Source organism: Dermacentor silvarum, chromosome 9 (genome assembly GCF_013339745.2).
Source record: "Dermacentor silvarum isolate Dsil-2018 chromosome 9, BIME_Dsil_1.4, whole genome shotgun sequence".
In the NCBI taxonomy this organism is placed as follows: Eukaryota; Metazoa; Arthropoda; class Arachnida; order Ixodida; family Ixodidae; genus Dermacentor; species Dermacentor silvarum.
Window position 1 is genome coordinate 127715321 of NC_051162.1, and position 14573 is coordinate 127729893.

The 14573-nt window shown below is 45.9% G+C and overlaps 2 protein-coding genes across 5 annotated transcripts in view; one reads left to right on the forward strand and one right to left on the reverse strand.

The window, feature by feature from the left end:
• LOC119464985 (uncharacterized) overlaps positions 1 to 10156 on the reverse strand; it is a 121533-nt gene extending 111377 nt beyond the window's left edge. For 3 of the 4 annotated variants that reach the window (XM_049655711.1, XM_049655712.1, XM_049655714.1), the window contains exons 1-4: positions 10080 to 10156; positions 6828 to 6920; positions 1996 to 2588; positions 432 to 591 (exon numbers count right to left, since the gene is read on the reverse strand). In XM_049655711.1, the coding sequence (XP_049511668.1) occupies positions 432 to 591; positions 1996 to 2588; positions 6828 to 6920; positions 10080 to 10086 (853 nt within the window). In that variant the 5' untranslated portion in view covers positions 10087 to 10156. Of the gene's footprint in view, positions 1 to 431; positions 592 to 1995; positions 2589 to 6827; positions 6921 to 7851; positions 8233 to 10079 lie in introns of those variants that run through there. The other variant, XM_049655713.1, reaches the window with a different exon arrangement.
• LOC125940047 (uncharacterized) overlaps positions 1 to 14573 on the forward strand; it is a 398764-nt gene that overhangs the window by 229950 nt on the left and 154241 nt on the right. The gene's annotated exons all lie outside the window — the stretch shown is intronic.

Sequence of the window (14573 nt, forward strand, 5' to 3'; positions counted from 1 at the left end):
AATGTTTACGAGGGTTTTGCAAAAGTGCTCCTCGCAAACTAATGGTATATTTCAAAGTAGTGTATTATACATTTGCATGCTTTAGATGCATTATTATGAGCAATTTACAGAATTGTGATGTCTAACTGAGCCATAAAAAACTGCTTGTCGACTTGATCCCTCAGTTTTTTTGAAATTTTGTGTTCTCCAACATCTTTTTGTAAACAAATTGACGCCGTAAATAAGAAAGATCAGCTTCCTAAGTGAATATCTTTTTTAAGTCTTTCTATTTATTGTTACAAACTTCTTTATCAATGCAGTGGTTGCTAAGGAAAGCCGTTTCTCCGTTTTCAAGCATATGCACAATACAGGTCTCAAGCTAAAGCTTCCTCGAAGATTAAACCTTATTACACCATCATCCAACACTGTCATCAGAACCAAGTATCGCTCACCGATTATGTCCTCCTCGGTCCATCCATCAAAGGTCGCCATCCTCGGAAGGGCGAAGATGCTGGGCGTGAGTCCCGCGTCGTTCAGCAGAGAGCGCATGTAATCGATCTGCTCTTGTTTTTCCACCATGTCCTCGCATGGAGCGATGTACGCTAAGAGTTCCTGCGCATGCACCACGAGGCATCGACTGATGATCTAACCCGAAAACGCACTTGGACGTCCGGCAATTCAGAGAGACAACTGAAAGTCCCAAGAATAGTGAGAAAGTTTATACAGGGCCAATCGACGTCCAACTATCCCTACCTCGACCATTTCGGATTATGTTGAAAAAATGAGGTCTGGCTTAGAATTTCAATTTTCAGCAATATTTCTTTTATATATTCCGAAAATGCGTTCAAAATTCTCTAAGGTGAGGAACATGCATCAACTAACCTTATTACCCATACTTGAAAGATGTCACGGCCTTCAATAACTGTTCTTTACCTACATACTCATGTGATGCCATGGAATGTTTATTTGACACGTGCTTGATACGTGGTTGTAATTTTTCGGTTATTTGAGACGCACAGTATTCGTACATTCCGCTGTCTCAGGAGATGTAGCTAAAGGCATCAGTTTGCCTGACTGGGCTGCATCACTCACATACATTTCACAGTGTGCCCCATGGAGTTTAAAAAGTGTCTACTAAATACAAAATGCAAACGTGTATAAAATCCAACTACAAACACAGGCAATACCAAAGCTGAAGTGTCTTCAAAATGCAAAAAATGTGTATTTCTTATAGACAGCCTTGTATTTTCTACACATTGCCATACTACAGTGACGATATGTCAAATGGATGGGAACTACCCTTGAGCCCCCCCCCCCCCCCCCCCTTGTCCCAATTTTCATTTTTTCAGTAAGCTTTTGGGGCAGCTTTGTATTTGTATGTCTGGTGACGTACAGTGTGTTTGTTCGAACTTCTTCGAATTGTCCCAGAAAGTTTCCTGATTACATACGTTAACGTTTGCGTTGGAGTGTACGAAACCATCTGTATGTAGTCAGAACGTTCAATCCAAAAACCTTACAATTATATAACATTTCTGAGCCAGAACAACTAAAAACTGTCTTTTTAGTGAAACGTTTATATCGGGGCACTTAAGTCTAACAACACGCATTTTTCTTTGCGTATCTGTTATACTGTTTGCCTTCCACTTGAAATATTGCTTGGCTGTGACTTTCACATATTTGCAGTTGTTTGAGTGTTAACTGATGTGGTTTGTGTTAAGAGTGCTTGCATTTCCGACCCCTACATTCATTAACGCTAAAATACGGATCAATGTGCCATACGTTTCCAGTGTGCATTGGCCGTGTGCCTTTACTAGGTCTCGCTAATGGCCTAACAGGTTTGTGGTATAGATTAATTGTAGAAGAGTGTGAACAAAGGGCCACAAAACACAGACACCGCCGGTGCCTAGACAACGAATATGTACTAACTAGCCCTGATCTCCACTATCTTGCAGTTTTGTGGTATATTGCCTTGAAATTCTCAATGAAATGTCTGTAAAACGAAGTGCAAAGGCTAACCTCCGAATACTTTGCCCATCGGTCCATCTTGGCCAGCAATTGCCAGCCCGCGGTGGCTGGGTTGGACGCCGGAAAGAGCAGCAGGCACTCTCCTTCGGGCGTCAAGAGCCTGGCAATGTTCTTCAGCGCGATGTCCTGCTTCTTGACCCAGTGCAGGCAATAGAAGGAGTAGATCCTGTGGAACGGGCCGTTGATAATCAGAAAGTTGGTCACGTCCGCGGATATATCGAGCTGCTGATAGTCGATCTTCACGTGGTCCCAGTGCCGCTTCGCGTACTTTATCATGTCCAGCGACCAGTCCGTGGCCACGATCCTTCGACAGGGCAGGCAGCGGGGTAGCAAGCATTCGCGAGTGAAATCGCCGGTGCCGCAGCCGACGTCGAGAAACTGCATTTTCTGGTGGCACCCTTGCAGAAAGGTTGGCTGGCAGAAGTCCAGCACGAAATTGCTGTCCTTCCTTTGAAGCCTATTGTTGAGGGCGTACTGGTCGGCCTGGAAGCGGGGAGACTTCCCGGCATCTGCCTTCATGATTCGGTCCTGGAGTACCGATAGGGCTTCCAAAACTGGCACCCTCGAGGAATCGGCGCGTTTCGCTGCAAACGAGAATGGGAAATTAGGTGGTCAATCTATATATAGAGGCCCTTCCTGTCTTCCGTCTGTGCAATGTGCTTTGCTTTGATTCATGTATTACGGTGCAAAGCAACGTGTTTTGCTGTATGATAGGCTATCCTGTTGGAAAATATGAGCTTCTGACCTTCGGCGATGAATCATGGGCATGAGCTGATGCAAAAGACGCGTTCGTCTGTGTGTGCTTGTATCAGGCGTCTCTTAATCACTGCTCACGGCTCATATTAAAGTCTCGGGGTAATACGAAGTCGATGATATAGACACCGGTTTGATTTCGACCACCTCGGCATTTAGCGGACACGTTTGTTGGGCGCGAGCACGCTGCGTTATTGGCAATAACGGCTAGGAGAAGGCACCAATTTGATCGTTATCGCTAACAAGAAAACGTATCCGCGAAAAGGCCACGTCCATTTAAGGCCGATTTACACTTAAGCCGCAAGCCACAGCGCCTGCCGCACGCGTGTGGTCGGGCGAGAAATTGCACATGTCGCACACTGGTGCACAGATTTCGGTTTACACTGAGAGTTCGGTTAAGTGTAAACCGGTTTACACTCGGTTTACACTTAACCACGCATGGGGCGCAGCCGTGCCGCATGTACGCTCGATGCGCTCGCCGGCACATCTCTAACTCGGCAGCTATAGATATTTCTCAAGTGGCGCCACTACGCAGCTTCTCACCGTGCCAGTATCCGAATATGGCGGTCATGATGACGTCAGTGCACCATATTATCACATGTACACTGTTGTTCTTTGGCGGTCGTCGCTTTTCTCCGGGTGATACTGTTATCGATTCATCACTGGTGGGAAGACGCGCCAGCCGTGGTGTCGTGCATACACGTTTCTTGCTTACACAGCTTCTGAACGTCCTATAGGTACCCTAAGGTGGGGTGCCCTAATCGACGCTGGGCAATGTTCTTCAGCGCAACCTCCTCCTTCTTGACCCAGTGCAGGTCTAGAACGATGGAGCGTTGTGATGCTGAACAAAAAAGAAAAAAATGCATATTTGAGGGCAGAATAATTCTTTGGGAGATAGTGCTTGAACTCAAGAGCCAAAAATGCAGCAAGAGTCTGGCATCACGCCTTGAACGTTTTCCTTCCTGTGCTGTTTTAATGCGAAAGCATTATGTGCCCGATGAAGCGGAAAATCCGGCGTCCGTTGTTATCATCCTATGACACCAACACCCACGTGACCAAGTGATGACGTCATGTTCACGGCACTGAACCTGTTGCGGCTCGCACTGCGAAATACCATGGTGAACAGCCACCGCCATCAGGCCTTGCCCCCTCCCAAAAGTGGATTAAAGTGAATTAAGGTAGATCAAGGGTGGTACAAATTAGAGCAAAGTGGATTAAGGAGGATTACGGTGGAGTTTTATTTTAGTTGATAACCTAGACAAGTCCTAATGCTTTCGCAATCAAATGCCGTAGGGATACTCAAGTGACTCATTTTTTTTTGGCCACTGAACGATTTCTTTGAACGCCATGACGGAGGCTCTAAACACCATGCACAGAGTAAGTGCAACACGTAAATTGAAGCCCGCGACGCGCCCGAGCGCGAACCACCACTCCGCGTCGCAAAACTTGTGCACTCATGCCAGAGTGGTTAGGCTAAGATGCGTATGAGCTGTGTTTTCGCAACACTGCCTAGCGCACCTGTGCCCACTATTCTAAACACTGTTGAAGTTTGCGATCCATCAGATAAAGGATTCACAGCGATTCACAGTTCTCCGGCATTATTACTTTATTATTGCTTACAAGTGGATTTTACACAACCCATGATGAAGTGGCGCCACATTGTGACGCCTACAAGAGCAGCGTCACCCACTGGCCCCCCTCGCTGAACACCCTACCCCTTCCAACAAGCAAACCTAAGCCAGCCAACAGACCCCACCAAAAAAATGTTTCTTTCGCTGCTTCAGCGATTTAGATAAAAGCTGCTTGTTTGAGGAAGTGTCTAAAGCTACGTCGGACGTGCACACGAACAGTTCAGTTTCTTGCCTTAAGGAAACGGCAGAATGGCGGATCCATAAGGAGAACGCTCTTCCGCAATCGCATTCCGCGAAGCCTTGCACTACCTTCAGAATACAGCGGTTAAAATACGATAGAGCTGCTTGTCATACACGCATTTCTTCCCTTCATCACATGTGTTAGCTAGGGGTCTGCACAAGACAGCGGGAGGAGTACGTGCCGTAGCACGTTTTCGACGGCAGTCACTGCTAGCGTGGTGGAGGGCTCGCAATTCTAACGGAAGAGGCGATTTTATAGAAGCGGCTCTAGGCGTTCAATACTTAATAGGACAACATGTTAGAGTAGAATCTACGTATTGCACACAAGGAATCAGCCCTTCGAAACGCTGAAATATAAAATAACATAATGCGGCAAAGGCCCAATGTAGTTTGAGGCAGTGAATAATATGACAACTGGACTATAACATTTTCAAGCGTCATTGGTGGGTTGACGTAACGCCTCTATATGCCACGTGGTGGTCCAGGGTGTGATTTCTTTTCGTTACTTATTTCCTCCCTCGGCTGATTTGTTTTCACGGCCTCTTTTTTTTCAGCAATGTCTGTAAGCTGGGGAAAACATTTTCATCACTTAGGTCTGATACTGGCAAATGACAGCAATCAACGAATCATCACGGCCGCGCGGCAGTCAGACCCAATGCGCCATTTGGTCGTGCATAGAAATACGTTTATTGCACTGTTTCTACAATACGCGTATTACGTTTTTTTAGATGTGATCTGTAGCGCATGTAAGAACCGCGATGAGTGTGGCAGTCCGCAAGCAGTGATGATGCACTGATTACTGCCGCTTTCCTTTGCCAGATGCAAGTTTTCGCTACGTCAGGCAGACTGCCGCCGATGAAAAATAAGCAAAAGAACAAAAAAAAAAAGAAATGAATTCGCATCCAACCCATGTACCATGAGTAGCAATCGGAGATTTGACCAAAACGCTAACAAAATGGCCCGAGTTGCGATAGTTTCTGTACTTGTAATGTACAGACTAACCTCTTCAGCTATCTGCCTCATGATTTTTTTGTTTACTTCGGCGTTTCTAAAAACAAATTCTTGTGCGCTTTACGTACGTCCTACTCTAACCTTTGTTCTGCAGCCTATTGAACACAATCAGGCACTGTATCTTTGGTCCGCAAGGCAAGCCCTAGGTCGCTTTGGCACTGATTAGCATCGAAGTGAGCTACTGTACGTGTACTTTCGATCACGTTTGCGCAGAACCCCATCCACACATCATTCACTACTTTTAGTAGATGAAGCACAATCAAAGAAGAAGCGTGTATATTCTACTTACACGGCGAGAATGCTTTTTGACGTATGCAGAACCACGGCATCTAAACGACGCCGTAACTCCCGCTGCCAATTTTAAGTGGTTGTTAGGCATCTGCCTAGCGCTGTAATTAAGCAGTCTCTCGAAGAAGCGTCAAGAAAGAACAGCTTTGAGCGACAAAGCAAACATTACGACAAGGGCCATTCGTGCCTTTTAGCGAACGAAAGTTGAAGGCGTCTTGAAAAGCAGTTTGCTGAGCTAACTGTTCGTCGAAGAGTTGCCCTTCCCTGCTTGGGTTAGTTAACACTTCTGTTAGTTTGTAGATCGCACTTTTGACTGCGACATTTTCGTAATTGGGAAATGCTGCAAGATGGGCGAATTGCCCCAGTCACTTAAGTGGATTGCTAAAGGAGCGTAATTGCATCATTGGTGAATTACCGAGAAACCCTTGTCATTGTCAAACACCGAATGTAATGCCGTTTTGTTTCTTTTTGTTGTGAAAGAGTGCGTCAACGACATGATAGCCGATTCGGCCTTGTTGCAGCAGACATGAACAAATCGATCTGCTCTGGCTGCACCAACTCGAGTATGATGCACAGCAACACACATTATAATAACCACTTACGCAAGCAAAATATGTATCTAGCTGTTCACTGTGTATACTGGATGTATCCTAACGTGAAACATAGAAAAAAACCAACGAGAAACATGAAAGCATGAAAGGACGCGCATGCGCAACGTCATGTCTCGACAGAAGCCGCTTGCTTCGGTTAAAAAAAAAAAAGCGCAAGAATGCAGCTTAGCACGCGCTCTAGCCCCCGGCGGCTCTCAAGATTAGATTTCGTGCTTTCCCCACTGCCTTCGAAGCTACATGCTTTAGGATGAAAGTGGTAGATCTTCACATTTAATGTTAACTGACTTACCTGACATGCTTACGCAATGCCACAACTTGCTCAGCAGTAGGCAGTTTGCACTCTTCAAGTGGGCTGCCATAGGGTTTATTCCTACTTCACCGGCTGAAACGAAAAACAGCAAGACGTCAAAATTTCTTTAATAGCACAGTTCAAGCAAGGAAACGAGCATTTGATAGCAGCACCTAAAGCACGAGAAAAGTATTGTCAGTGCATTAGGCCAATTTCTTAAAGAATGGAGAACTGCGCGAGACAACACTGGCACAAAAAAAAAAAAAAAAAAAAATTCAGAGCCCTTCCACTACTGCGAAGATGGAAGCCAGCGAAGCTGTGACTATGGTGGGTCTGTTGTAGTGGATATTGCTATAGTGAATTTATATATTATCATTATTAACCATATTGAGCGTCTTCGGCATGCTCGTCAAAGAGCAAGGACACCGGCGTTTTGTTTTCGCCAGGCGCGATGGCCAAGTAGTGCGTTTGCTGCGCCAAGTCCACCCCATCGTCATGGACTAGCGTTTGAGACACAGCGTTCATAGCGGTGGCACACTGCACGGCATCGTCAGAATCCTGAAAGATGTGGTTAAACGAGCGTCCGTCCCATAGCGAGTCCACAAGGCACTAGCGCGATCTCTAGGTCACGAGACAAAGGGGCACAACGATTGGTGGGACGTGCCGCCGCCGAGTTTCGTGACACTTGTGAAAGAGGCATTAGGAACAATTATACTTAGAATAAAATAACTATGACCACAACAGTGAGAATACACGACAAAAAGTATGCTTACTTGAAGCTTATTGATTCCTATGAATATATAGGTAAAGAGACTTCAGAACGAAAACCCATAAAAGGCGAGTTGAAAGTGATCGAGGCGCGCCAACAAGCGCGGCAAATGGCAGCAAATAACTGGAAATTACTACTTTTGAGGTGTGACAGGGCCATTGACAACAGAATGACCGAGGGCAATGCTGACCAATTCGTCGCCAAGTGTGACAACGTGTTTTTTTAAAAACAAAAGTCAAAGGGAAACGTACCAACCTCAAAACCGTACAAAAGTTATTGCTGGATGACAGTCCCAAAGTCTTGACACCACAGGAAAACCAGAACTACGGACACAGACAGTCGAGACCGTTGCATCGGAACGAAGGCGTCACTACTATACTTTCCGGTGTAGCTTGCGACACAGTGGTTGCAACTTGGCACACCACAGGCGCTGGCGCAGAATTTTATAAGATTAGGGTCGCTAGTTAGTACGAACCGGTAGTTGAGATGATGAAGATGGGCTGCTCACAGGAAAGTTCGTCCAACCGATGGTCCGGGCGAATGGCGGGCCTGCGTTAGTGCCGGAATACGGGAACAGGATGACGTCGCGTTCACGCGCTGCACTACTTGTTGCCGCCTGCAGATGCATATCGTAGCAACAGCAGCAAAATGTGCGAGGGTCGAGTGAATCAAGTCAACTGCCGCTGCTGTATGTCGAAGGAGAGTGCGTTTATCTCACGCCAGTTCATCGAGGCACCGCAAAGTGGTGTCATTTCTTTACTGTCACACGAACTTTAAAACTTGGAAGACGCCTAAGCTTCGCTTTTAAGAGTGGAACGCGATAGTGTTATCGGGCGCCGTTGACTCCGACACCGACGCCGGATTTTCTGCGACACGGGGCCCGATAAAACACAATGGTTGGCCGATCCCGGTGGTAGTGCAGGGCAGAGCAAAGGCTCATTGCCCCGTAAGGTTACGAGCAGTGACTCATCAGTGGTTAATACCCCCGGAAGCAAGAGTAAAGGGGTTTGTGCCTGAGTTTCCGCGTAACAGAATTATGTTTTCTCGTATATTCAAATTATAATCCGACGCTATTAATGTCTGTCGGTTGTGTATAAATCAGACTTTACGAATTTTCTTCCGCATTTTACTTTGATAAATTCAATTACTACAGTAACGCCTCGGCGCCACGCGGAGGCCCGGCGTGTTAGTTCTCTCTTTGAAGACACTCTTTGAAGACAGTAAGAAAACGTATTCGACCTGTTGGCAACGCTGCCGCAAACATGCCAGCTACACATTAATACGCTGCATGCGGCAGATGGCGCACAATTCCGCGTGATAGATCTCTTGCTCTCTCCTCCTGATATTGAAACCATCCCTCTTTTCCCTCTATGCGACGCCAGCGATGACGTTACAAGGGACGCGATGGCGCGTTACGTTGCGTTACATGCGACCGAGTCGCGCTCGACTCTTCAAGATACCATACGAAAATATGAACGCCAATGTGAGCTAGCTGTTTAAGACAATTTCTTTAAGGTCCCTGAGTCGCTTCTCTCTCACCTCAAGAATCCCGTTTCCCCATTTCGTTCATTGGCGACCCCATTTTTCGTAACCTTGAACTTTAGCTAGCAATAATTTACGCTTTATCAACCAGCAGCCCGCATGGCACGACCAAAAAAAGAGCTTATAGATTCCTAATTTTCCCTTAGAAGGAAAATTTGGGTTTGAAAACTTGAGTAACACCGAAGCCACGTAGGAGACACTTCTAATACACCCGCCGCGGTGGCTCAGTCAGCGAATGCGTGGCGTTGCTGAGCACGAGTTCGCGGGATCGAATACCGGTCGCGGCGGCCGAATTTCGGTGGAGGCGAAATGCAATAACACTCGTGTGCTTGCGTTGTAGTGCACTTTAAAGAACCCCAGGTGGTCAAAATTAATCCGGAGCCCTCCACTACAGCGTACGTGCCTCATAATCAAAACTGGTTTTGGCACGTAAAACTCTAGAAAGAAGAAGAACACTTCGAATAGAGCAGATAGTCCGATATAGAAGCAGCGGGCGTTATTCGCAAAAAAAAAAAAAAAAGGACGTCTTGGCTTCTGGCATCGTAACCAGCAAATTTTCCGCGACACTACCGGCCGCCGAATGAGTATCCACTCCTTAGTCATGGCAGAAAGCTTTCAAACAATAAGTTGTGACAGGTGCTGTGAAACCTTTACTTGAAACCAAAATGAACTTCTGTTTGTCGCATAGTAAAATCTCTAAGTTATTGCGGGTGTGCAAGTCGACCTTCTTGGGCTGGGTTTCGGGCCTCAGGCTGCTTTGCCAGTCGCGCCGGGTCTTGCGGGTATGTTATTGGTAGTGTCGGGCTGGGCCGGGTCCACTGCCATGAACTTCATAATCGCTCCGGGCTTGGGCCCATACCTTGGGCCCATATCTGGGGCCCATATCTGTGGCCCATTCACAGCAATAGTGTCAGCTCTAGCGACTCTGTACCGAGACTTACGTGACATTCTGATGCAGGTTGCGCTGCTTAGGTGGCAGCAGCCTCAGACAAGCCTGTCACCTGAGGCGTCGCGCTTGGCCCTGCAAAAACCAGTGATATATGGAGAAGTTTTAATAAATTTATTCTTAATATTTTTGCCCGAAAATGAAAATCCTATGGACGGCCGCACAATATCACCCGCGGACGTATTAGTATACCGGGTTTCGGATTGCAAGAGGACGTTCGCAGGACAATGTCTTAACAATGGTGATTGAGGACACCTCTGCAGTCATCATGAAACACCCCGATCAGCGCACACGTGAAATGACTGAGGCATATAACATAGTCAAGAAGAAGAACATGTGTATAAGTCAGTCCTCAGTTTGCCTATCAAACAAAGATATCGGTTCAGTGATTGCTCGCGAATATGTAATGATTTTTCAACGTCATCCCCATGACTCTCATAATCTCTGTCTATGTAATCTTTTTCTTCCAATAAAAACTTTCAGTTGTTAGACCAGCGCTTGTCTTGTATTCTTTCTCGTGTTTCGTTTTTATGTGCGCTGCAGCCCAAGAACGGATAGCAGAGCGAGTCGGAGCGAATGTCAAAATGTCACATTACCCTGCTTTGACGTGGCCACGTATTGTGTCATGACGTCACAGCACAGTAGAAACGAAACCAAAAGTAGTGACAGAAAAGCTATGATATTACATCGTTTAACGCTCTGTGAGGCTTGGCAGTATTTTTTCCGGGGGTTTAGAGGTACAGGATCTTCATTTAAAGCAACAAAATGAGAACTGGAAAGTACTGTGGCATTGACTATTTAATTGTTCTAATAGATGGATCCTATGCTGCTTTGTATTTTGTATCTCGTATTTTACTTGTAGTGAGGTAGTGAGGATGTACCGCTCGCAGTGAGGTGCTGAAGTGAGGATCTACCGCTCAATTTTTTTCCCTATAACATATACGCATTGTCAAAATACGACATTTACGTCAACTTTCTGACAGTATTAGTGTCCAGTTGATATTTCTGATATCTGATATTTCTTGTTTTGCCATCGCGTATTAGTGTATTCAACCAAAGAGTCTGCAGTATATCCACCACGTCACGAAAACTTATTCAGCAACTTGTTGCTCACCTCGCAGCCTGGTGATTCTCTTCTAGTGAGATCTGATGCCAAGTCGCAAGCAATCGTTGTTAGCATCATGATATTTTGTAGCGTTAGCTACACTGGCCTAGCCAAGCCCGTTTCGCGCGGCACATCAAGAGCCGTGCTGCGCATGCGCAAGGATCAGTGATGTCACACGGCTTGCGCACCGGAGCCACCGGATCCGGCACCTCTCGCGACTCACCGCCGCCGGTCTGCGAATTCCAGAGGAGTGGCGTCGTAGCCGTGGTAGACGCACTGGCGCCGGCGCGCGCTCGCTGTGCAGTCGCCGTCTGACACTGCGCTGGAGCCGCTGCGCTTCTGACTGGCGTTTGCCAGTGTGGTATAGCCATGGAGAAGGAGAGCGCAAATGCTGCTCAACAGCGCAGAAGAACGGAGAAGCTTGACTCATCGGATCCCGAAGTAGTTGCCGGGCAATTAGCGGTTGAGCGTAGGAGACAACCAGGAAAGCTAAGAATAATCAGCTGAACGTTTGCTAACGCTACGTATATCCTGGCATAGCCGAGCTAAGCCACTGCAACGTTTTTATTTCACTTATGATAAATAGAATATGGTACTGACAGCAAAGCGGAGCTGGTTGTGTTCGCCCAAGGGGCCTTTCATAATTTTAAAATCGTGCTCATTTCAAGTGGTGAAGTCCGTGGCTTGTGAAGTTCGCCAAATGCACTGGTAGTAAATACCATGTTGATGATGCCAAAATTTCTCTAGGGCTTTGCAACGTGGAACTTTTCGGAAACCTTGTTGACAAATCGTTGATCTATGTACCTGTCCTAATAATGTCATGTAGCAAATGTAACGTATGTATGTGTTTTGTTAACTTGTGTTCGTACCGCCATCCATGCATTAGCAGCTGCTGCTAGAAACAAATTCTCCTTATTTTAGTTTGAATTGCATACTTATTTGGCCATTCTCTGCACTTCAGTGCTTAGCTGTAACGTCGGTCACTGAGTAGCAGGATAACGTTTCTACTTCTTGCTGGAACATGTGGCATATTACATGGAAACGTTTTTTAATGGTTCAAATATTTGGATATTGCTGGGCCCGAGCATGCCGCTCCCTAGGGCGCTTTGATCCCGCTCCCCAGGGCGCGGGCCCGAGCTGCTAAGCCCTAGGGCGCGGGATCAAATCCCAGCCGCGGCGGCCGCATTTAGGTGAGGCGAAGCGCAATTACACCCGTACCATGCATTGGGGCCGTATTAAAGAGCCCCAAGTGGTCAATATTATTCCAAAATGCCCCGCTATGGCGTATCTCATAATCACATCGTGGTTCTGGCCCCTGAAAACTCCAGAAATGATTACAATTTAAGTTTTAATTTTCGTGAGATTTGTCGTTTTCACATATTACTGTTATTGAGTCAAGCTGTATAAAATACATTAAGACCCTCCTGTTAATTATCTGACTTGTTACTTCCTTTGCTGTTAAGTGATATTCCTCAAGTAAGATAATGTACAAGATAAGACCATTCATGTTGGTATCACATTTTCTTCTCTGAATGCACTACTTGCTACAAATTGATGTATACTACACATGTGTAGTATGTCGATTTATTAGACGACAATGACGTGTCACACAATCGAGGTAGTCCACGAACGCTGATCGCGCGCACAGCGACAGACGCAAGAACGCTTCTTCGTTCTCGTCTTCACTACAATGCCCCCGGGAGAGAAGAGCCATCCTGGTGACTTACGGCGTAGGTGGGATCAGGGGGTCACAGTATGGTTTAAGTCGGCTGACATGAACCGTGTCACGCCCGCGATGTCACAGGCTCGACAACGTAGTTGACAGCGGAGGCACGGTCGATGACGCGGTAGGGGCCATCATAGCGTGCAAGAAATTTGGTTGAAAGGCCAGGGCTGTGAGGTGGGATCCACAACCAAACAAGGAAACTAGTCGGAAAATTTATTTGTTTCTTTGTTTTTTAATTTTTATTTTTTTACTTTTTTATTTTCTTTCTTTATGGCGCTCAGTTCGGTCATGATGTCGTCAAAGCGCTTGCTCAGAAAATATATGGAATTTTTAACATCACGGTTTTCCTTCCGGAAATCTCGTTCAATTGATGTTCGCATTTCGCTTAGTTCCTGGCGTACATCTTTGAGCTCTTTCGTAACGTCGGCGCTCATGACAACAGACAGTTAAGAAAACAAAACGACATTTGCTGCAGCGACAGCAGCAGCAAATTTAATAGTAAAGTAGCTGTGGTAGAAATAACAATTTCCAACCTGCAAAAAGGCGAAATGTATAAATTTGAAGCTCCGTGCTTCGTCGCTGACGCCGCGGCCAAGTGATGGTTCCAGGGGCGTGAACTGTCTTTATGCTGGTCCTAGTGGCCAATTCCCGCAGTCCAGTGACGTCAGCTGTCATGTCACTATACTGCCGCCTTCGTGAAGTCCAGCGATATTTTTTATTTTTATTTTTTAATTATTGGTACTGCAGCCACCGCCGGGGCTTTAGCAGAGTGGGATACAATACATGAAAGAAAATACAACATAATGGCAAACAAAATATATGTACATGCATAGGTCCCACTCAGGAAAGGACACTAGAAAAACAAGAAATTGAACAAAGCTTTTATCAAATGTGAAAATGAGACAGAGGAACAATCAACGCAAATATCATATAGACAGTCACGATAAAAATAACCAATTATGATTCAGCCATCAAGAAGGGATGCAAATGCTGACAAAGAGCCTGCTTGAACAATGCAGCTGCTGAGGTTATTCCAGTCTCTGACGGTTCGTGGAAAAAATGAATACTTGAAAGAGTGACTGTGAGAACGAAAAGGTGTTAATGTTAGTTCATGTCTTTGGCGCATTGAATAACCGGAAGAGAATAATGCGGTCACCGGGTTTCACACGCTCACTCATGTATAGCTTCAAGGAATCCAAAACTTCAACACCAGAATTAGGAGGTCTGTAAAGAGCAGCTATGACATATCGAACATTTTTATGATAGGCCTTGCAGAAAATGCATTCGACGTCTAAGATATCAGGCATTTTTAAGAGCTTAATGTTATCCTTGAAAAGGATGGCCACACCTCCACCCCTGCTACCCCTGTCCTTTCTGAATGCGCTATACCCAAGTGGAATGAACTCGCTATCATATAATTCTTCATTTAACCATGACTCCGTCAAGACAACGATATCTGGGTTATACGTCAAAAGAATTCCCTCTAACTCTGTACGCTTGTTTATAACGCTCCTACAATTTACATTCAGTATTCTGAAAGGGCCACGCTTGCCTCGTCTGTCAGTTTTGAGCACCTCATTTCTTCAGCTTATAACGGGATCTTTTTTCCGCATCCCAACCAAACGAAGTCCCATCGATGCTTAGCTTATCGTAAAGCA